The 25,421-nt window shown below is 29.4% G+C and overlaps 1 protein-coding gene across 2 annotated transcripts in view; it reads left to right on the top strand.

Moving 5' to 3' along the window:
• Positions 1-23,612, top strand: part of LOC107440502 (monocyte to macrophage differentiation factor 2) — a 146,434-nt gene extending 122,822 nt beyond the window's left edge. Inside the window, exons 2-7 of one of the 2 annotated variants that reach the window (XM_021145565.4) lie at positions 1,615-1,696; positions 9,950-10,107; positions 10,187-10,261; positions 13,945-14,052; positions 15,840-15,909; positions 23,115-23,612. In XM_021145565.4, the coding sequence (XP_021001224.1) occupies positions 1,615-1,696; positions 9,950-10,107; positions 10,187-10,261; positions 13,945-14,052; positions 15,840-15,909; positions 23,115-23,303 (682 nt within the window). In that variant the 3' untranslated portion in view covers positions 23,304-23,612. The remainder of the gene's footprint in view (positions 1-1,614; positions 1,697-9,949; positions 10,108-10,186; positions 10,262-13,944; positions 14,053-15,839; positions 15,910-23,114) is intronic. The other variant, XM_071186290.2, reaches the window with a different exon arrangement.
• Positions 23,613-25,421: the final 1,809 nt, after the last annotated feature.

Below are 25,421 nucleotides of genomic sequence, written 5' to 3'. Positions count from 1 at the left end.
TTCTAATTATACAATAAAAAAATTACCCATGGAAAGTAATTAAAAAACAAGTTTACTTGAAAATTTACTTTTGTTTAGGCAGCAGGGATACTTGTCGTCCTTTTTTCACTTATTCTCGCTTTTTTTTTTTTTAAGAAATAATTCTTTATAAGAACAAAGAGAATTTATTATTCGAATAAATAGGGTAATAAATCAACAGTGACCAAAATTTGAGAAACAGTAATTTAACAGGAACAAAAAACAGGAATTAAATTTTTTTTTAATTCAGATAAAACAAAATTTTATCCATAACGAAATTCCCATTTACTTAAATAATAAAAATTTTGCTAATAGATATCAACTTTACTGTCGATTTAATAACTTAATAAATAAAAATGAAGCGCATTAGTATTTATCAGGGTGCGTAGCGTTTTTAAAAAGTGCTTAAAGGTGCTTATTTTTTATTTTCGTTTTTTAAAAGCCCTTGAAGGTGCTTTTTTTTAGTCGAGGTTAGTAAAAAATGCTTAATTTTCTATCTTTTAAAAAGAGATTTTGCCGTGTCGATTGTCATTCTAAATTACAAGAAAAATGCAAGATTTTCGCAATTTTTTCAGCAATATTTATCAGAAACTAGTTATTTTATCAAGATTGTGTAAAGTTTTCGAATTTTATTAATATTATGTTTATAAATTGAGAACTTTAAACGATATGAAAAAAAAAATTTATTGCGGCACAGATCTTAATTATGCTTTTTTTTTTGGAAAGTGATTAAAAATATTTTTTGAGTGCTTGAAAAGTACTTAAAAGGTGCTTCGTTTTTGTTGAAAAATCTCGCTGCGCACCCTGTTTATTATTATTTCGCATTTAAGTGTTTTTCATCCAACAGCTTTATTGAAAAATATACACCTGGCTTAGTAATTTTCTGAAAATATATCTCTAAATTCAGCTGTATCAAGCAAATTTTTGAGCATATAAGCACACAGATTGTGACCATGGTTGATATATGATTTTCAATGGGCTAGATTCCTGAAAGCGCCGATCCATTTCGCGGCTATTTTGACGGCAATATTAAAAAAATTCCAAATTAAAATTAAAATTCGGAAAGTATTTGACCTACTTTTAAAGTTTATATTTTGCAGAGATATTTTAGAATTCCAACTGAAGATTTTTTACGAAATCTGTAGATTAATAAAGATTGTTTTTCCATGCGGTCCTAAACTTAGTATCTGAGCTTGTTGTAATTAAGTACCTAGAGACATTCTAAAAAGTGTAAAGACATGATATAGTCAGCCAGTATCATGTAAAAGATTTGATTTTTTTGCACAGGTTGTTAAATAAAATGACTTTTAAGGAGAAAACGTGATCTGCGAACAACTTCCTTCTACTGCTATAGTTCTTAAAGCTTTTATGCAGCTGACATGTTTGAAACTTATTCGCCACCTTCCAGTTCCTTATTAATTCGAATTCATTGTCATTTCCTTAGGTAGTTTATTTTTGAATATTAAAGAAAGAAAACGTAATTTTTTTGCTCAGCGTTTATTTTGAATAACTCATTATTGCAAGCTCAAAAAATTAAAAATTAATAAATCGTTTCTTTTACTATAAAATGGGATCAAATTATTCTTTATTTTTCAGGTTCATGAACGCCCGGGCTTCCGGAAACAAAGCATACATTCCTACAGACCTGGAACACATCGCAAATGTTTTAACACACGCAGTAAGTAAAATAAATTGGATATTTTTTCATTTTCATAGAAATCCTTTTAAAAATATCGTAGATTAACATTCAATTCTAGTTTATAGTAGATTCATCAATAGCTCGACAGCCGAAGGTGGGCCTTGGCTTTCTCAAAAAGTTTTTTCCAGGCTAACCTAAATTAAAATTAGTTAATAAAGCAATAGATTTTAAAAAACAACTTCAATTGCTCCTCATTTTTTTATTATTAATATTATTCAAAGCAAAATACAAAAACATATTCGTAGAGTCGTAGTTTTCAATACATTGATTTGGACAGAACGCTTGCCTCCACATTAGGTGGCCAGCGTTCGAATTTCAGCGATGGCTGGTCAATACGAATTCCGCACCCGGCTCAAAATAACGCTTCCGCCCTACTCTTAATTGTTTGAAAATGTATTTTTTATTTATCGATTCCAATATTTATTCTAGATATATTTTAGGGTACTTGAATAGTGTTTATTTTTGCACCCTTGTTTGCTTAAAATTATTAAATAATTTGCTTGAAAAATTGTTTTCATACTATATGATTTAATGCATTTATAGTATAATAATAAACGGGGCTTCCAACGTATATCCTTATCCTTGATACCGCTATCAACAAATTAGTGGAACAAGCTTAAATAATAATAGTTCAATTGTTTCTCGTTTTAGCTTTCAAGTGATAATATGTTTCGTTCAAACAGATTTAAATTCTGGAAATAATGAAATTATTGAGAAGGTTACTTGGAGCAATATCATTCTTATCCTCTTATGACGAAATATAGGAAACATTTATATTTATAGTTTCTGTAAAAAGTACGTTAACCCTCTAGCTGCGTTTTTTTTTTAAAATTGTAAATAGGTGTAATTTTTTTATCAAAAATTACGTATTTTTTATTACATATTTCAAATCAAATGAGGATTCTAAAAGTAGCACGGCTTTGAAATCTTTTTCCAAATTTCAATTTTTAGTATTTGCTGTTTAACAAAGTAAGGCACTTTCCTAATAGCAAATTATACTATAATAATATCTTGTGAATTGTGCTTAAGTTGAAAAATACTTTTAAAACAAGTTAATTTTTTTTAAAAAGGGCAGCTTTCTTAAAGTAAAAAAACAAAAGCAACCAGCTGTGGTTTTTGGACTAATACAGTTGCACTCATATGTATTGACTTTCCACAAATCTAACAAATAAGAAACAATAACTTAATTAAATAATTTATTTGTTCGTTCTTAGAGAAAAAGCACTAATACGATCAACCTAACGTTTTGCGCAGAGTAGTTTTACTACAGAAAATGTTCTTAAATTCTTATCAGCTAATTGGCATCAGCTAACATTGTTCAGAGACTAAAAAAAAATCTTGACAATTATTTAAAACGAGAGTTACTTTAAAGAAAAACTTTAAGTACCAATAAAAATTAAACAAAATAGATTAGTTTATTTTCGGAAAAAATCTAAGTGGCAGTATAAAGAGAGAGAAGGGAATATAATGAAATAATTGGTTGCATAGTTCTGCGAATTCCACGTGGACAGGTAATTAAAAATTTAATGTTGAAATTAATTTTTAGGACTATATACCAGATACGGAGATATTTTACGACGCTCAAAAATTTTGGCTACATATTCGACAGCTATTAATGTTCGGCATCTTTATAATCATTGTAGTGACTTATAAAACATCAACAATATTGCAGATAATCGTCGTTGATGTCACAAGAGTTGGGTTCAGAATGATATAAAAATACCTTTTACATAACTAGAATCTTCAGTTATATTTTAATTGTTTAGATATTAAAATATATAGAGAATAATTGATAAATTTATTATTCCTAATAAATGCATACTTATGCACATTACTGAAATTGAATCAATTGTGGAATGCATCAATTAAAAACTTAAATTAAAAAAAGCAGATGCATGACTACATTCAATCAAAAATATATTTTTATGAAACTTGACATTTATTAAATGTGATATTTTATACATATCTCATTACTAAATTAAGTACAACTTAGTAGACGACATAGAAAGAAATATCGCATTTTATAATTAAAAAGAAAAGAATACGATATAAAATAAAAACAACGAAAAATCATGAATAAAATTTACGGTAGGCTAGTGTAAGTCAAATTCCTTGAAGTTTACCAAATTTAGGCATTAATCGCTCCATTTAAATATTTTTTTTAAAACAATTACGTTACCAAATTATTTTTTTAAAAATAATTACTTTTATTTTTTTTAACTTCTTCTTGATAAAAACAATTGAAACTTCAGATTATACTAAAGAAAAATTCGTAGAAAAAAAATTTAGGGCTGATAATTCTTAATTTTTTCCATCCAGTATTAAATTAAATAATTATAATTAAAAATTATTTTTTTGCATGAAATTATCTTTGGGTAAACGATTTTCATGAATAGGTGAAATTTTTTTTTTTAAATTACGCTATTATTATGAAATTAACATTGAAAATGCCAAACTCTCAATTGCTCTCCGGACTAAACTATTAGAACCACAATTTCCAGATTGCGGCTACCCTCCCCCCACCCGCCGTATTTCGAGGATCAGAAATCTGAAAATTATTCAGAGTAAGTGCCTTTTTGAGTCTGATTTTGTAACTTAATTAATTAGTTAGCAAAAATTAATTAACGTATTTGAATTCACCACCAGAAACCATTATGATCGACATTTAGTACGTGAAAATCCGATAATTAGAACGAAATTTATTCAGGGTGATATCTTTTTTATTTTGCGCACTAGTAGTTTTAAAACAGTGTCTAACTTTAACCAATTCTGATTACAAATTTCTACCAATTTTTATGCATAAAATTGATTATTATCACATAAAATAGTACCAATTTCAGCTTTAACGGAAAAATACAGGAGGCACAACTCAGATATTTATTTTTGGCTCTGTTACTTTTTCGTACAAATCATTCATTTCAGTGACATGTATTTTTTTTTCAGTTGAATAAGATAGGCAATACTCAATAAATATCTGACTCCAATTATCTATATTTAACTGACTATTTGAAATCCTGGCAGTTTTTGCGTTCGTTTACTTTTATACGTCAAGATGTCAAAAAAAGACCACTTTTTCGAACTAGGAATACACTAAAGATAGAAATAATGTTAATTATAGACCATTTAAAAGCTTCTTTCAGCCAGAAAAAATATCCAGACTAAATACTTTTAAGGAAAGTTTAATCATGAATCAAAATATCACTCGTCTCTTGCGTTTTATTCAAACAGAAAAATCATTGGAAAAGTTCCAAATTCGCCTTTTCTTCATCATTTAAAACTTCTTCCTAAGCACGCCACTACTTCCATTTCCTTCAAAGGAAAAGCCCGGAAGCTGATTCTTTGTTCACGGCTTTACTTACATCTAAAAAATCAGAATTAATATCTTCTCAGCATGACATAAAGAACGAAATATTGATGTCATGTAATAATCGTGTAGGAGAAAATTACCTGGACTTATCCGTCCTATATTTATTCTTTTATGGCAGGTCTCGAGAACATTTTCTTCATGGAATTTAAAAATAGGAGTTTTAGTTTTTACAGCCCCCACTCCCCCAATCATATAAGAAAATATTTACTTAAGATGTTATAAGTATGCGGTACACGTTTTAGCAACTGTTGACTTTAAAGATATCCGACTAGGTAAAACTCAGCACAAATTTCAAATTTTTTTTAATGCTATTATTCATATTTTTATTTTATAATTTTCGCTGAACAGCCGATCCAATTTTGAGTTTACGACTACCAATGTTCAACTCCGTAGCCTTGTAATTGTGAACCCAATCCAGAAGACAAGAGAACTCCTGGATCAAGCAATGGGAGAAATTTGCCTTCGTGAAGGACTATTTGAAGGAACTAACCCGCATTTGCCTTACATACTGAGGAAATCTATTAACACCTCTCACGGTTAGCCAGACGGCAAGCAGATTCAAACCCCTAATCTGACCATCACTGAGGATATTTCCGTAAACGGAACTGAAATTTTATTTTGTTTAGCTTTGAGTATTTGAACCATTATTTATATACATAAATTATATTTTTAAGACAAATAAAAAAAAATTTAATTTATTTTCGAATTATTAATTTTTGTTGTCGGAATATTCTTACATTTCAGAATATTCCTGCATTTTAAATGCATTTTCTGAAGAATATTGATTTTGAGAAAATTTCTCTAAGCCAATACACATTACAAAAAAGAAGTTTATTATAGAATTCTTTGAAATTTTGAACGTAAATTTTCTATAAAGTTAACGATGTTTTGAACTGAAAGCTAAGGTGTAAGTTTGAATTTGTTATTTTTATCAAGCATTAAGTAAGAATATTTAGAATTTTTCTTTCAATTTCGATCAAAAACGATGTATTTTGTTCTATTTCATTGTTGTTGTTTTTTTAGTTCCATACACAGATAATCAGATTATTGATTTTGAAAAAAATTTATTTTGAAATTTATGCATTACAATTTGTTGTTAACTATTAGAATGACATGAAAAATTTAATAGTTTTTAAGTTCAAATTCGTCCTTATTTTTAAAAGTTTACTTTACTTTAAATTTGTAATTTTAGGATCCCGTTCTTAAACATAAAATTAAAATGTTAATTGGGCCATTTTTTAAAATAAAAATAATAATTATAATAAGCTGTGACGGACCCAGTCAGATACCTCTGAAGAATTTCTACATTACTATTATTATTTTATCCTAATGAAACACAATTTTATCATAATTTATCATAATGGAACAATTTTACCTAAGTAGAGAAAGTAAAAAGGTTGGAAATGAAAAAATATTGATTTATTATAGCTGCAATACATAATTAATTTCTAAACTACTTTTTAAGTTACGACATAGTATTTACTTCAGATTTAAGGTATAATTTTCAAAAAAGTTGTACTGTAGTAATGAAGCATTTTTCTCACATAACAAAGTTGAATTTAATCTATTAACATTTGCATTAAGCAGAAATCAATTATATAACAGGTGGGCTAAAAAGTTCGTAGACTAACATAGAAAAAAAAATTTTCTTGATAAAATTTCATTTTATTATTCAATATAGTTCCCTTCGAGGGCAATACAACGATTATAGCGGTCATATAATTTTTCGATACCATTTTTGTAGTACGATTTGTCTTTAGCCTCAAAATAGGGCTTAGTTTCGGTGACTACTTCTTCATCGGCGCTAAATTTCTTTCCAGCGAGCATTCTCTTGAGTTCTGAGAACAGGAAAAAGTCGCTGGGGACCAGATCTGGAGAATACCGTGGGTGCGGAAGCAACTCGAAGACCAATTTATATAATTTTGCCCTCGCTTTCATTGACTTGTGACATGGTGTATTGTCTTGATGAAACAGCACTCTCTTCTTCTTCAAATGGGGCCGTTTTTCTGCGATTTCGTAGTTCAAACGCTCCAATAACGCTATATAATAGTCAATGTTGATGGTTGTTCTTTTTTCAAGATAGTCAATGAATATTAAACCATGAGCATTCTAAAATACTGACGCCATAACTTTGCCTGCTGACTTTTGCATCTTTCCAAGCTTTGGAGTAGGTTCATCTCGTGCAGTTCACTCGCTGACGGTCGATTGGATTCCGTTGTGAAATTATGGAGCCATGCTTCACCCATTGTCATATATCGCCACATAAATTCAGATTTATTACGATTAAACAGCTTCAAACACAGCTCAGAATCATCGATTCGTTGTTGTTTTTGGTCAATTGTGAGCTCGTGCGGCACCCACTTTACCTAGAGCTTTTTCATACCCAAATATTCATTCACGATATGTCTAACACTTTCCTTTGATATCTTTAGAGTCTCAGATATTTTGATCAACTTCACTTTACGGTAATCTAAAATTATTTTACGGACTTTTTTGATACTTTCGTCGCTAACAGCCTCTTTGAGGCGTCCACGGTGCGCATCTTCGTCAGTGTTCATTTCGATTCGTTTAAACTTAGCAAACCACTTCTTAACGGTTGATTTTCCTGGTACAGAGTTCGAATAAAGTTTCTCAAGCCAAGCCTTGGCTTCAAGAGCATTTTTTTCGCTAGAAAGCAATGCTTTATAAACACGCGAAATTCCTTTTTATCCATTGTTTTTAAACTAACAAAAGTTGCTTTACTAGAAATACTATATCTCACAAACTGTTAGTCCGACAGCTGTCAAATTTATACACGTGCCTTTCGAAGGTTAAAACTAACTAAAAATCATATGTTTTTAATAATAGTAGCCCCATCTATGTGTCAGTCTACGAACTTTTCAGCCCAATTGTTACGAACTTATTTACCTAACGATAGGAGAAAGGTAAAAACATTAGCACATCATCGATTTCTAAACTTTTTGAGTTACATCGTACGGTAGATATTAAATGATGATTTATCTCTTTATTGATTAGTGTACATTATTTCTGTAAGAAATATTATGAAATAGTGAAAGTGATTCCTACACTGTTAGAAATTTCTCGGTAAAAATAGTCAAATAACAATTCATTTAATTGTTAGTTTACCATAATCAAACAAAACAGTCAAATAACGATAAATAAGATGGTAATTAAACTGTTAACTATGATAAAAAATAATTATTAACTATTTTGACCAAATACGGTTAAGCAACCAGAATTTTATGAACCCCTTAATGAAGCCGCTTAGTTTATTGCAACTGCGTACATCTTAAAACCGAGAGGGATAATCTGTCAATCTCATGACCGACAGAACTTGGGTTCGAGTCCCAGGGTTGACAACACAATATTTCCCCCATTCCATTCAACAAATGAAGAATTTCCAGTGTCCTGCATTCCTTAATTTGTGCCCTACACTCTACAATGCCTATTATCTAATGAAATGCCTAGCAGGAAAAAAAAAGCCAGTTAAATACCTTTTTTGCGATTTTTTTTTAAAAAAAATGCCAATTCTAAATGGTTTAGAAACCATATAGTTTTGCATTCATGGTTTTATAACTATACTAGCTCGAAACGGTTTCAAAACCGTAAAGGTAGAAAATTTTCTTTACCGTAAACTTTACGGTTAATTGGATGGACAGACTGCTGCCGGGGATTTTACCATAATTTTAGAATGAAAATTCTTACAGTGCATGCGAGCAACTGGAAAAAAATTAGTTATTAAGTCCAGTTGCAATCTTCTAACGGTGGGAGAAATATAAAAACATTAGCAATATGCAATTGATTTCCAAACTTTTAAATTATTTTACGGTAGAATTTTTGTATACTTCCAGGAAAAATTGTATAGTACATATTTTTATAATTTATAACCATCGTTGAACAGCGGACCCAATTTTTGGGTTTATGGCTGCTAATGTTCAACTGCGTATCCTTGTAATTTTGAATCCGATCCAGAAGACGAGGAAAGTCCTGGATCAAGTATTAGGAGAAACTTGCCTTCGTGGAGGAATTTTTTTTCTTTTTTTTATGGAACTAACCCGAATTTGCGCTACATGGAGAGGAAGACCACGAGAACCTTCCACGGTAAGCCTGGCATCAAGGGGACTCTAACCCATGATCCGACTAAACACTGTGGTCGGTGCAAGCCGGATGCGGAATTCGTATCGATCAGCCAGCCATCGTTGGGATTCGAACCCGGTTCAGCTCAATGGAAGACGAACGCTCCATCATCTGAGCCGTCCCGCAGTGACGTTAAGACACGGTTCCCAACAGATTACCGAAGTCAAGCATCACTGGCTGCTGTCAGTGTGCGGGTGGGTGACCACTTGGATCAGTCTTCGTAGGGACCGAGGATATGCGGTATTGGTCCTCGTTAAACTGTTCTACCGTAAAGTGCTCGACTTCGCGTGCAGATCGTCGAGCTACCGAAGCGGGGGTGCCATCCCCTCTGCAGAGGAAATAAATTGTGATGGCATGTCATCGGATCATTCTCAGAGTTGTTTTCCGTCGCCAATAGCCCAATGTGCAGCTCTAATACGACGTAAATGAACTACAACTACTACCATCACCTGAGCCCTCGCTGCTCTGGTAATGATTAATTTTTTTAATCGATTCGTGTATTTCATTTCAATAAGAAAAATTATAATATCGTGAATATGATTCCATACCGTGATCGTATCATATACAGCGGCCTTTAAAATGTATCATCATAAAAATAAATATAAAATGTTAGTAAACTTTTAAAATAATTATTTTTTATTACCCTGTACTACTAATAATACACTCAAAAAAAAAAAAAAAACAATTGGATGCTATTTTCAATATTTAACTGTTCCATAAAATTCCAGCTTTCAGTCATTCCAAGTGTGATGGGCCTTTTCCTTCTACTTAAACAATCCAATGACAGATATCAATTTATCTCTGGTTTTGTCTATGGCGGCGCTCTGGTAGCTCTATTCCTCGTCTCAACTATCTTCCATTGTGTCTTCTACATTAGAAAATTCAGGTAGATAAATAAAGCTTACATTATTTTTGAAATGAATTGCCACTCTTTGTCTTTATTACTTTTTCTCTTTTCCCCTCAGGACTTTGAAAGAAATTTTTCACCTATGTGACCGTGCCATTATTTATGTCTTCATTGCCGCATCCTACACTCCATGGTATGTATAATTTTTCATATAAGTTTTGTACAAAAAAAGGAAAATCCGTCTCACAGTATCTGGTTAAAATTTTTACCAAGCGCTGCAATTTATTCTAACTGATTATACGATGCATGCAATTATCAGCTATCTTTTTTCTTTCGTTCTTTTTTTTTATACAGAGTTAGTACGTATAAGAGTTCAAAAGCTTTTCGAAATTTGCCGAAATTTCGAATATGAAGAATTTAATATTTAATGAGACTTAACACTTGGAAAAGAAACATATTTTATGCGAATAATCTTCCTCTTAGCGTTGAAATTTATTTCACTTGAAATCTTATTTTCAAAAGATATACCTGAAACAACCTTCGGATGCATACATGAAACATTTTTATCAATTGTTTGTATTCTTGAATTTTTGTGTGCCTTATAAAAATAAATATATATACTGAAAGATGCAGAGAAAATTTTTGGACTCAAACTATAGAGAAAATAAAGCTAATGAAAAGAGAAGAAGAAAAATTATTAAAATAAAATATTTTTCTAAAAAAATATTAAAAATCAGGAAAACAAAATTGTAAAAAGATATATATATATATATATATATATATATATATATATATATATATATATATATATATATATATATATATATATATATATATATATATATGTATATATATATATATATATATATATATATATATATATATATATATATATATATATATATATATATATATATATATATATATATATATATATAGCTGCCAACACGGATAGGGAAAAATCCAGTAGATTTCACGAAATAATATGAATCTCATGATAATTATTGCAGAATGTACTAAATATTTTACTCATAGGGGAATTTCTCTAGTTATCAAAATAGAAAAACTGCAATATTTTCAAGTTATAATGGACATTAAATGAACTTGAAATGTTATGTATTATGTTTACTCATAATTTTGAATATTAATAGGCATTTAATTCAAAGACAGCTGAAATATTTTTTTTTATTGATTTGAGAAAGGAGTTCTGAATAAAAGTGAACTGAACATTTTAGAACAAAAAACAGTTTTAAACTAATTTTTATAAATGAGGCTAGCTTTATTACATATAATACTTATTTTAATATTCAAGCAAGCAATAATCTGGTCAAAAATTCTATTTCCATAGAAATTTTTCAGAAAACTTACTCAATTTTGACGATTGCTGAAAGAGATTGACAACCTGACGTTACAGTTAGAGTGCACTAAAGTCGATGCTATCAATGATTTAATTTTAGAGTTTAAAGTTAAACATCTGATACAAACGAAATTCTCATTTTCTTAAAGTTGTTGTTGTTAATTTACGTCGCACTAGAGCTGCACAATGGGCTATTGGCGCCGGTCTGGGAAACATCCCTGAGGAAGATCCGAAGACATGCCATCACAATTTTGATCATCTGCAGATGGGATGGCACCCCCGCTTCGGTAGCCCGACGACCTGCACGCGAAGTCGAGCACTTTACAGTAGAACAGTTTAACGAGGCACCCTCGGTCCACACACCCTCGGTCCCCACGCAGACTGATCCAAATGGTCACCCACTCGCACACTGACCGTAGCCAGTGATGCTTGACTTCGGTGCTCTGCTGGGAACCGTGTCGTAACGATCAGTCCACTGCGGGACTAGTTTTTTTTAAAATAAACTAATTTTAATTAATTTTAATTGTAATTAAAAGTAAACTAATTTTAATGATATAAAATTAAATGCAAACTTAAACAAAAAACACAATTGTTTATTCATTTAAAATAGTTACATCATTCATAATTGGTTTAAATTCTTTGCGCAAGAGCCACAAAAGACTATACCACGCTCAACATTTGGTCAAAATTATAAATCTGTTTTAAAAGCTTTGGAAGTATTCAATCTCTTTAAGATATTCAACAAGGTTCCTATGTGGATTGTCTCCAATTAAAGTCGATAATTCAGGATATTCAGTTAAAATATCGTCGTCTTTTAGTTTTAAAATTAGAACACTGGATTAAGATATGGGGTGAAAGAGAGGTGGAAAAGCTGGTAGTAAAACCATTTCAGTTTTCACTTATTTTCGGGTAAATCTATTCTCTTTTTTAAACTGCCCAACAATAACTACTTTATTACAAGAAAGAAGCAGTTTTACGTATCTCTGCTATAATTGTAGATAAAATCCCTGTAGTTTCAGAAATGTAATGTTTCTCAAAAAAAATGCTAGAATGAGATGCCTTTCTTATCAGTTTTTGCTCATTTCCGCCTTGGTATAGATAAGCTTTCAACCCTGGGTTAAGATGCGTTTCATAGTTAATGGTTTTCTGCAACTGGGGAAAACAGGTGATGGTTTGTTCAGTAAGATGCGTCTATATGTTAGTCTTGTATGACCTTTACGTAATTTGTTTATTAGTACTTCAATTTTTCTGGAGCAATTAAAAGGGGATAGTAGGAGTTTTATTTCACGTAGTTTATTATTTATTTCTGTGTTCCATTCTGTCTGTCAATTGTCCCTGCAGTGGACTGATCGTTAAGACACGGTTCCCAGCAGATCACCGAAGTCAAGCATCACTGGTTGCGGTCAGTGTGCGGGTGGGTGACCACTTGGATCAGTCTGCGTAGGGACCGAGGGTGTGTGATATTGGTCCTCGTTAAACTGTGCTACCGTAAAGTGCTCGATTTCGCGTGCAGGTCGTCGGGCTACCGAAGCGGGGGTGCCATCCCCTCCGCAGAGGATCAAAATTGTGATAGCATGTCTTCGGTTCATCCTCCGGGATGTTTCCCAGACCGTCGCCAATAGCCCATTGTGCAGCTCTAGTGCGACGTAAATTAACAACAACAACAACAACTGTCTGTCAATTAGAATTTAAAGCCTTTATTATTTCGGTTTGAACATCATGTCTTAAAATTGACCCGTTAGAAAGATTGTGTGAGGATTTTGCTGCATAATCGGAAAATTCATTTTCCGGGATTCCTACGAGTCCAGGGATCCTGGAGAATAAAATTTTAAAGCCATCATTATTTAGATCAATTTTAAATTGCGAATTATAATTGAATGTAGATCTATAGTTGGATTTTGCATAGCGTATAAACAACTCTTAGTATCTGAATAAATTGTCCAATTTTTATGTTTCTGAGTGGAAATATATTCCACAGCTAAAAAGAAGGCACGGCATTCAGAAGTAAAAACTGAGCTTGCAGGGTAAAGCTTCTCTGAAACAACCGCATCAGGAACAAAAGCAGATGCCACATGATCGTTCCTTTTGGAGCAATGGATAAATATGGGGTTAAAATTATCATATAAGGCACGATGGGCATAAAAAAATTTTTGATATACTACTGGTGAAGTACCTTGCTTTGATTGACTACCAAAGACATCAATGACATGAAGTGGAATAGTAAGCCAAGGTAGAAATGGAACAGATTATGAATTGAATTGAATGTAGGATTTAATGGCACAAGGTCCAGCGCCAAACACACGTTATAAAAACATATAAAAAGGTAGAATAGAGTGCAATTATAATATCCAACACTATATTTTTATAGTAAATGTTTTATGTGTATGATTTTAATTTATGAGTACAAATATATTAATCTTTACTTTAATTTAAGACTGCTGATAACTTTTAACCATAATTAATTTATCATGTTCAATATTTTAACATAAGTAGAAAATTAATTATTAATTCAATAATAGGCTCATGCTGAAAGATACAGAGCATAATTTTTGGACTCAAAATATCAGTTGGATTGTATGGACAATGGCTATACTTGGAATTGTCTATCAATACTATTTTCACGAAAGGTAAATAAAAAATTTGAATTTTTTTGTATCTCTTTGAAATTATAAATTTCTGAAAAAAATTTTTTACACTAAGTACCTTAATGCCTTGATCCAGTAGTATCTTTTTTTTTCTTCAATCAAAAGTATAATAATATTGCATAATAATGCTTCAATTTTGAGAATTCAGTAGAGAATTTTCTTTTCAGAAACCTTTATTATTCATATTATATGTATACCTGTTAACTCTTCCGGTTTTCCCGGAAGATTTTTTTTTTCATATTCAAAGTGCTAGCAAAATTGATGATATTTCACTAAACTTTTTGAATTATATTAATAATTATAAATGAGTTAGACCACCACTACATATGAATAATTACAACAAATATATACAAAGCATATTAGTCCTCACGATAGCGAATTTCAACCTGGTTAAAATATAAATATCTTTTTGAGTAAAACTGTTTTTCGGTAATTGTTTTACTACCACTTGGAAAATCCATTCTCGAAAAGAATGAATGTTGGCAGGTATGTATATGCATTTAAGATTTTCATTCATTACATTTTATTTATTTTCTTACCATTAAAATATTTTTGAGAACTTTTTCTGCTTCTTACGAAGAAATAACTAACCCTATCTCTGTACTTATTTCGCATAATTCACTGAATTTTATTATTTAAGCTTTACTTTATTACAGTAGCGTACATAGTTGCGCCATATTGTAGACTTACCATAAAAAATAAATTGCTATACTTTAGTAATTATATTCAAAGTTTAGTTAAAGAGTTATTAGTGTCAAATTATACCACATTTAATTTACCACAAATAACATTTATTATACCATATTTGTTAGTTAAATAGTTAAAGTAAACTAAAAAATATTTTATAAATAAAAAAAAAATTTTTTTTCACTCTTAATATTATTTTCCGAAGAGTGCGCCCTCCAACCTTGTGCGCTCCCCCACACCGCGGGGTGTTATTTATGCCACTGTTTTATTGATGTATGTTTACAACAATAAGAATATGCGCACAGATTATACACATTTTGAAAAAAAGTGCATTTTCTTGTACAACAACTCAAAAATGCTTAATATTTCTAGCATTAAATCACGTAAAACAAATAGTCAGAATCTACCTAATTTGTTTTTTAAAGTAAAGGAAAACCTGCTTCGATATCCTCTAGCTGCAAAATCAATTTTTAACTTTTCCTACTGCGCTAAACCAGCCTTTATTATTATTATTTTATAGTTTAAAAAAACTGGAAATATTTATTTTTTAATTAATGTCACAAAACATTGAAGCTGCTAAAATTAATACTGCAGGCAAGAGTCGTATCACTAGAATACAATTCAAGAGGAAAAATTGCAATAAATAAGGTGTTTACCCACTTTGTTATTGCAATTTTTCCTCTTTTCTGGTAATATGCTACTAAAAAACAGTTTTGTCTCTCAGATACACACTATAGCTTACTAAAGCGGTAAAGGAAAGTTACCTAACTGTACAGATCTTAATTTATAGCCTGAATAAACTTCTATATCAAAGAACATCAATTTCTTCAAAATCTAAAAGCTGTTTGATAAATAATAATTTTTCAGTATGCTTGTTTATATGAAATCATTAAATAAAGTTTTCCATAAAAAGTTACTTTAGTCATTAAGTTACTTTAGTTGTACAAAGTGTGCCGTCTTCCCAAATTTTGAGATAAAAAATAAAATTTTTCATTTGTTATAATTCATAAGTTAGATAGTGTTTCTTTTTATATGTTCAAATCTACAAAAAACTTGTAGTAAATATCAATTTTTCCCCTTAGGTACAAAACACTGGAAACACTATTTTATCTAGTCATTGGGATAACACCAGCATATGCAATGTTTTACATGGTAAGAAAAAACAATTCTTTAATACATCATTATTATTAAAACTCATGTTAAATTTTTGTCAATACATCATCACCCAATATTTTGAATATAAAAGGAAGAAGGTAATTTTAAAAAAACTGGTGATGATGACTATAAGTGATGATTTTATTACTCATGAATATATTAATTTATTATGCCAATTTGGATTTCAAAATTACATAGACAAACCAACTAGAGTAAATTCCTCATCAACTTGCATTGATCATGTCTTCGTAAAAACAAATAAATTTTCAATCAAATCCGGAATATTCATAAATGACATAAGCGATCACTATCCAACCTTTTGCAGTGTTCATTACGATGAGGTAAATAAAATTAAGGAAGCTGAAAATAAAATTTCAATCAACTATAATAAGCTCAATAATTATCTGTCAAATTACAAATTTAATTACAATCCTCAAGATTCTCTTGATCAACAATATCGAAGTTTTGTTTTCAAACTCAATAATTTAAAAAATAATTTTAAATATAAGCATAAATCAAACAAAAAAAGCCAAAAATAACTGGATGACTAATAATATCTTGATTTTAATTCGAAGAAAGGAAAAACTATTCAAAAAAACTAGAAAATATCCATGGGATATTATTTACAAAACAGCATATAACACTATAGTTTCTGAGCTTAAGAACTTAATTAAAACAGCAAAATCAGAATATTTCAAATTCAAATTTTTAAATTGTGATTCAAATAAACAAAAATGGGATCTTGTAAATGGTATTATTGGTAATCAGAGCAAATCACTTACTTTACCTGATATTTTAAACGACTATGAATCTTCTGATCAATTCAATAAATCATTTGCAAATGCCTACAATACCTCAAACCCAAATTTAAACAGTTTGCAAATATATATTTCACCAAGTTTAACCTCGTTTGTTTTCCTAGAATTGAATGATTGCGAAGTACTTCACTTAATAAATTCTCTTTCTAATAAAAACTCCTTTGACTATGACGGTATTAATGTAAAATTAATTAAACTATTTGCTCTCAATAATATAAATTTTATAACTAATTTCATCAATACCTCAATCAAGTCATCCATATTTCCAACTTCTTTAAAAAGAGCAACCATAACTCCTATTTTTAAAACCGGCGATAAAAACTGCCTATCAAACTATAGACCAATTTCAATATTACCTGTTTTTTCCAAAATCATTGAAAAAGCTCTAGCTGATAAAATGTACAATTATTTAAAACATACAAATTTTTTCTCTGTTAATCAACATGGATTTATTAAAGGCGAAAGTACAGAAAAAGCTCTTTTGGAATTTTCAAAATTTATTCATAATAGTATTGCCGAAAATAAGACAACGGTAGCTATATTTCTTGATATATCAAAAGCTTTCGATAATGTCAATCACAATCTTTTAATTAAAAAATTAGAATTTGCTGGTTTCAGAGGAATTATTTTAAATTGGTTTGTTTCATATCTTTCAAACAGAGAACATAGAGTTAAAATCCGAAGTAATTTTAGTAATTATATTTTTTCAAACCGTGGTGTTCCTCAAGGATCTATTCTAGGACCCTTATTGTTTATTATATTCATCAATGACTTTTGTCAACTCAAACTTTTTGGTAAGATAATAACGTATGCTGATGATTCCGTAATATTGTATTCTTGCACTGATTTAAATCAACTAATTTTTCAAATTCAATCTGATTTACGCATAATTTCAAAATGGTTTACAATAAATGACTTAAATTTAAATCTAAATAAAACTAAATATATTTATTTCAGTTTAAGAAAATCAGAATTTAACTTAAATTTAAAATTTCACTCTCTCTCCTGCAAAAGTACTAATGAAAATTGTCAATGCTATATTCTACAATCTGTAAACAATATCAAATATTTAGGACTATATATCGATTCTAATTTAAAATGGAAAACACATATTAACAATTTAGTTAAAAAATTGCGTTTCGTTTTAGTTAAATTTTATCACCTTAAGAATAAAATTCATTTTAATTTTGTGAAAGCACTCTATTACTCCTGGTTTTATTCTTTAATTAATTATGGTGCGATAATATATGGCGGTGAATATAAAACTAATTTACTTCCCTTAATCTCAGTTCAGAATAAATGCTTCAAGATTATTAATTCTCTAAATATAAATAATTCAAGTGTAACTACTACCAATATATATACAAGAATTAACCTATTACCATTTCGCCATAATGTATTTTTTCGTATTTTACTCTATTTACACAACAATAAATTAATATGCAAATTAAAAACTAATGTGTCTGAAAGGAGACCAACTGAAATGTATGAGATTCCCTTCTTTACAAAAGAAATTTCACGAAAACAGTTTTTTTACTTAGCACCTAAATTATATAATAAATTACCATTTCAGTTGCAAAACATCAAAATATATTCTTCTTTTAAGCGTGCTTTATTTCAATTTGTGATGAACATTGACGATTTAGATCTCTATTTTTCACTTTAAAGGAAGCATTTGATTTTTTATACCAGTCTTGTGCCAATCCAAATGAATTTCTTATGTTACCTTTGTTATTTTTTTTATTTATTTATTTATTTTTTTATATATATAGTTTCATGCATTTTTTTTTTTTGTTTTCTATTATTACAGTGTTCAACAATATATGACGTCTTATGATGAGCAAAATAATTTATGATTGTATTTTTTTTTTTTTTTTTTTTTTTTTTTTTTTTTTTTAAATTTCTATTTTAAATTTATTGTATTACTTTTCTTTGTCGCCTGGACAGGATTTTCCTCTTGACGACGAATATATATTCTTTGTATTTATGTGTTTTTGTTCTCAATAAAGTTATATTTGTTTGAAAAAAAAAAAAAATACGTTAAAAAAATGAACATTAAATCAATAAATTCCAGTAAGAATCAGCTGTTTAAAGTTTATTTAACTGTATATCTTCTTAAACCATGAAATTAATTAACTTTGAGAATGATGTAAAAAATAACTAAAAGTGTTGGTATTTTGAGAAAAATGCATTTTCTTGAATAGTAACTCAAAAATACTTGATATTTATAGTTTTAAGTCACATAAAGAAATGGTCAGACGTTATTACCCGGTATAAAATATAAAACTTTATGAGGGCATAATAAAAAATCATATCAGAATGTATGAAAATGATCTGACCTACTTTGACAAATATTTATAAATCGTTCTTGTTGCTCGTGGAAGTAACATTGGCACACATACCACCCAATCATGATTAAGCACCCATTCCCATGTTAAAGAGCTTAATCTTTTAATTCGTACTATGAATGCCACCTAATTTTGATCCCTGTCAGATGATGTGGACAGCACATGAGCTGGTCCTCCTCTCTCTCTCTAAACTTTCACTCTCAGCCACAACAGATTTAAAACGCATCTTGCTGCTTACAGATGTCTGTTACACAGTCTGTTGCAGAGATGATCACTTTACTGAGACCACCAGAACAACATTAGCGAGTGAAATTTTATTTATAAAAAGTGTTTCTTCACGTCTATTTATAATATTAATTCATATTTTACATAACTTCCTGCGCTTGTAGAAACAAAACTTCGCTTATATAATGTGCAAATAAAAACAGAACAACTTTTAATCTATCTAAGGATCAGATTTTGGTTCTGGTACAACTGATTTGGAGCATTGACCAAAAATAGGCTAATTAATTAGTGCAAAGAATATTTTACATTATATCAGATTTTATATGATAAATGTGTTTTTTTTGTCACCTTTATAATATAGCATGTAGCCTCAATCTGAAAAAATCTGGCCGTAATATCAATAGAGCAACCTTTAAAGTTAATTTCCATTTTTGCCTACTTCACTTATAAGTGGAAGTATTTAAGAGAATAAAAAAAAATTATGAACATTATTAAAAAAAAGTTATTAATTTATAACATTTAATATTGGCCAAAAATGCTTTTTCTCGCTGTCAGACAGAATTCTAAGGTAAACAAATTTTTATTTTAATTTTAATTTATTTAATTTTAAATGAATAAATACAAAATTTAGGAACAATCGGTCGAATACTTTTTAGGTAGAATCAACTGAATACTTTCTAAATTTCAAAAAAGTCTTTTTTTTAATGCTAGTTTCTCAACGACTATTCTTCAGGATAAAATCTAGTCTTAAAGACTCGCACTACACTTACAAAGAATTCAAAAAATATTACATGGTTGCTAAGTGTTTCGCTTTAATTAAAATTTGTTATTATTTTTCACACTTTTGCTTCCGTTAACACTTCTGAATATGTAAGGCTAAGAAAAAGAGCCTTGGCAATAAATAAAATCTTATTAATAGCCAATACATGGATTCCTTAACTTTCCTTGGCTATAACTATTTCAACGTATACATGACACTTGCTTTTTTAATTTCCGGCTGGACGGAGGTGCCCTGTGGGCTTAGCCCTGCAGCCACAAACTCCAAGCTATTTTCAAAATTTTTTATATTTAATAATTCATATGTAGATAAAAATGAAGATTTCTCTTTACTTTTGATCTCCACGCATTTTAAAAATAAAATATTTTGATTATTTATTATAATTTGATTCTCTTTAAAAATATAAAAAATGGATAATAAGTACCTACAATGATTTATCAAAATTTTTCAACTAGTGTAAATAATTTTTTTTATTAATATTTCTAATGGCAATGCAATACAAAGAAATGATTAAAACAACAAATTCAGAGTAGAACAGATGACATAAAAGAAATTGACCACCGCTTTCTCTTGCACGCCAATGCAGTGCCGTCTCAGAGTCGCCATGGAGTGGTGAGCAACGGTGGAGGTGGTCTCTATTCATAAACTTTGCCAAATTAGATAGGGGGCAGTTTAGATGGTGAAAAATCTCAATGCGATGGAGATGTTCTCCTAAACAGTCAAAAGAAGGAATTTTGCACCAGTTTCTTGACGTGGAGAATCGGTAATGGCCATAAGATCACCAACTCTCCACCACTTTGACTGCAAACGGTCAAGTAGTTGAACTTTAAATTTTTTTTCATAATCTGTTTAATATGCAGCTTTATAGAATGGTATAATATTTTTGAATATCTTGACTGAAGCAGTCTTGCGCCCTTCTTCGCTGGGAAACCAGCCTGCTCGTGAAAATCATCATCTTCAGGATAAATGTTCGACTAATATTGCCTTTCCTCCAACTACATCAAACTAGCAGTAATCATCAACTTCTTCAGCACATCAAAATAAACTCCACCATACCCTGATTATTTGATACTCGATTAAATGACACTGTAAACAGTGCAATATTTATAATATTTTTGAATATCTTGACTGAAGCAGTCCTGCGCCCTTCTTCGCTAGGAAATCAGCCTGCTCGTGAAAATCATCATCATCAGGATAAATGTTCGACTAATATTGCCTTTCCTCCAACTACATCAAACTAGCAGTAATCATCAACTTCTTCAGCACATCAAAATAAACTCCACCATACCCTGATTATTTGATACTCGATTAAATGACACTGTAAACAGTGCAATATTTATAATATTTTTGAATATCTTGACTGAAGCAGTCCTGCGCCCTTCTTCGCTAGGAAATCAGCCTGCTCGTAAAAATCATCATCGTCAGGATAAATGTTCGACTAATATTGCCTTTCCTCCAACTACATCAAACTAGCAGTAATCATCAACTTCTTCAGCATGTCAAAATAAACTCCACCATACCCTGATTATTTGATACTCGATTAAATGACACTTTAAACAGTGCCATTTAATCGAGTATGACTGATTTTCCAACACCTTTTTTGTTCGTGAGCAAGAATCATACTAGTATCAAAAATGCTAAGTAAATGGCCCAACTAGAGTGTTTTCATTACAGTTGTAGATTGCATTTTTCTACCCTATACTGCTTGCGTGATAATCTCGTCTATCCGTCTCTCACGAGATAACCCGTTTTCCGAATCTATAGTGTTGCATTGCAGTTGTGCTAGAAATGGACAATCTGAACGGTAGTACACTGATGCCCAAAAGTTAAACATACTTCAATACATATGTCTAGTGTAAAAGTTTGATTAAATTTTAGAGACCAGAATACTACAACCTACGCCGAAGCAGAAGATCTTAATTAAATGTGTTGAATGGCTGTAAAAACAAGATGAAATTGATGTTACCACATTATTATTGTTTAGACGAATACGAAATCTCGCTTCGAAAATACAACATTTAAACAAAAAACAAAATTGAATAACTGAATTTTTTCATGATACATACTATTACATCTCTATTCATGATTAAAAAAAATTATAAAATTGTTCTTTTTTGAAGCTTTATTTTGGTCACTACTTATTTTTTATCAATTTTACTCATAGTTTAATGTTTATACACTTCAAAAAAAGTCACCTGATTACCCAATAATTTCGATTTTTCGAGATACCCCTGGTCTCAACATTGTCTGATAATCAGAGTTCTACTGTATATGAATTAAAACTTATTCAGAGTGATTTATTTTTAACCTGTAAAGAAACTGAAATTGCAGAATACTTTGATGTTCAAAATTATGAATACAGATAGAACACAAATTTTTCTACAATATTGAATTTCAGGCTATGTAAGGCTAGTTTGTTTTCTATGATGCATTTTATTATGTTACAATAAGAAATAATATTTTAAAAGAGTTTTTATTTTTCTCAAAGAAAAATAGGTGCTCATCAAAGGAACTTATTTTCCTCAGTTCAAGTTTAAAATTACGTCAAGAAAATATGAAAGAATAAGGGCAGCTTAATAGAATATGTTATTAAATGACAAAAAAAAGTTTTGCATTTTTTCTTTTAAAAAAATAGCAATACAGAACGAATAATTAAAACAAGCAGATTTTTAATTTGCTGCATGTACTTCATTATTATGTAAATTTTGTATATATTTATTTAAAATAATAATTTGGATAAAAATATTTTTAATAATATTATACATAGAAAGCTTTCAAATTCTACTTAAAATTTATAAGCTGATATAAATTTTAAAAAGATCAAACATGATCTTCAAATGTATAGAAATATTTTTCACGCATAAAATTTTTTAGATACTAAATTTTTATTACAAAACTAAACAAAATACATACTTTTATGTTTGATTTATTGGTACTTACTTTTACTGATTTTTCTTACATGCTCACTGATTGCATAACTTCTCTCAAAAACCAACATGGAAATAATCACTTTTTTTTCCCTTCCATTTTTAGCGTGAGCTAAGAGGCATGTGGGAACTCTGCATTGGTGGTCTAATCTATATAATAGGTGTGATTTTCTTTAAATGTGATGGACGAATTCCATGTGCACATGCTATATGGCATTTATTTGTGAACATAGGAGCAACTTTTCACTTCTATGCTGTTTATAAATATCTAATCGTGGCAGACCAAAAAAGTTGAAAAATGGAGAATCATTGTTTCAAATGTTTGAACAAAAAGCATTCACTCTAGGAACAAAGTTGCTTGCCAGATAGTGATTTGCATGAAAATGTTTATTGTGATAGCAATTTTTTCAAATATAATGTCTTTTTAGAAGTACTTCATTGTGAATTCTTCAATGAAAATGTGATAGCTCAATATTTTTTCTTTAAATTGCAATTATTAAAGGATAAGATTTCATATATTAGAATTAAGGGATTTTAAACATAAAATAATATACATCAAATTTTTTAAAAAAAACTAAATGTAACAGAACAAATAAACATAAAATTGAGGAGAAAAAAAGAAGCTAAATATGGTATCTTATTGAGTGAAACTTTTGTGAGAAAATAACAATAACATTTTGTTTGGCAAATAACAATTTGGTTGACACACCGAACTTAAACTATATCCTTTTTCACGAAATCAATACCATTTTATTAGCTACAAAAGGCAGCAATATTCTTTCATAGAAATAAAAAATTCATTTCTTTATATTTTATTCCAAACTATTGAAATAGGAAATGAATTTTTTCTATTTCTCAGCTAGATGAAAGTCCTGCACAAATGCTGGGTGGATGGCATGAGAGATATTCTTATGAAGAATAATAATTATTAACTGTTAACCCTTATTAACTACCTAATAATGACCTAACTAAGTACACAATTAGGTGGGTAGCTATTGGGAGTTAATAAGAAACCATTAAAAAACATCATTATTTACAGTAGCAAGTTCAAATGGTTATGTCTTGGATACTGTATGCAAAATCAATGTGATTTTCAATGAATGTGATTTATTGTATTAGCACTCTTACATAAATGTGATCAGGACTCTTTCTTTTAATAAAAGATCAAGTCAAATTTCAGGGTAAATTTTTGCGCAAATTGACAATTATATTTGTTTTAAAGAGATTTAAATTATCTATTACTTTAATTTTTTTTAAAAAATTAAGTGAAATGTTCAAATACCCTTTTTTTGTTTGGTAAGTTGTTTACCTTTTAGAAATCGGTAGGAACAGTATTTGGTTCGACCAAATGCTAAAATAAATTACACAACATAGAATTGTTAAAAGAAGAGTTCAAAATATAATATTATTAACATTTCTCTGTTGTATAATTTATTAGATATATTATATATAAAAGTATTTTTATTTTTGTCTTGAAACACTAAATTTTTGAAAAAATTATTTTAATAATTTGGAGGGCTTTATAACAATTTCCAGTTATGAATTTAATCAGTGTTAGCATATGTCTGCAATTAAACTTAAGAAATTTCCACAAAACTTCCAAATTAACCTGGAAAAGTCCTGATTTCAGCACTACTTGTCTTTCAATTATTTTTTTTTTACACCATAAGTGTAAAATTAGAGGTAATTACGATACCTCAAATTTCTGCATGTCAAAATGTGTATTTATTTTAATTGGATGTATGATAAAAAAAATATAACAAAAACAGTTTTGTAAATTGGATTTCTTCCAAAGGCAGAAGTGTGCCAAATTGTCTAGTCACGGTGCTTTACTTCAAATTCTATGGGATTTAAAAATTTATCATAGAAGTATTTATTGCAAACGTCATAATATTAATGTATTGTGAATAGAGTATATTTATTAGAGAGATTTTAATTAGGTGTAACAGGGTTAGAATTTTCACAGCATTTATTGTAAAATAATCAAATTGCAAAAATTATTTCATACAAACTTGTATAGTATAGGAAAAATACATCCATTCACTGCCATAAACAAAATTGTAATTAAATTTTAATGTTATTTACTTATTCCAGAAGATTTTACAGATTTTGACAAATTGTTCATGTTTTTAATAATGCAATGCAAATATTACTTGTTATTTTTAGTAGGAAATACATTTGCAAATGATTCTTAGAATTTCTTTTTTTATCTTATACAATTTAATTTGATTGATAAAAGTCATTAGAAAAATGTTACTGAATAAATTTCATTTCTCATACAATATTTCAAAAATTACTGGAAAATAAGAAACACTACTTAAACATCTTAAATATACTAGGATTTTTTTTTTCAAAAGCAAAAAGTCAAATAAAATTGGCTAGTTAACATTTAGTTAAAATAAAGTTTAATAAC

Source organism: Parasteatoda tepidariorum, chromosome 9, assembly GCF_982258835.1.
Source record: "Parasteatoda tepidariorum strain Cologne lab strain chromosome 9, Ptep-v5.0, whole genome shotgun sequence".
Taxonomy (NCBI): domain Eukaryota; kingdom Metazoa; phylum Arthropoda; class Arachnida; order Araneae; family Theridiidae; genus Parasteatoda; species Parasteatoda tepidariorum.
This window is presented reverse-complemented; position numbering and strand designations above follow the sequence as displayed.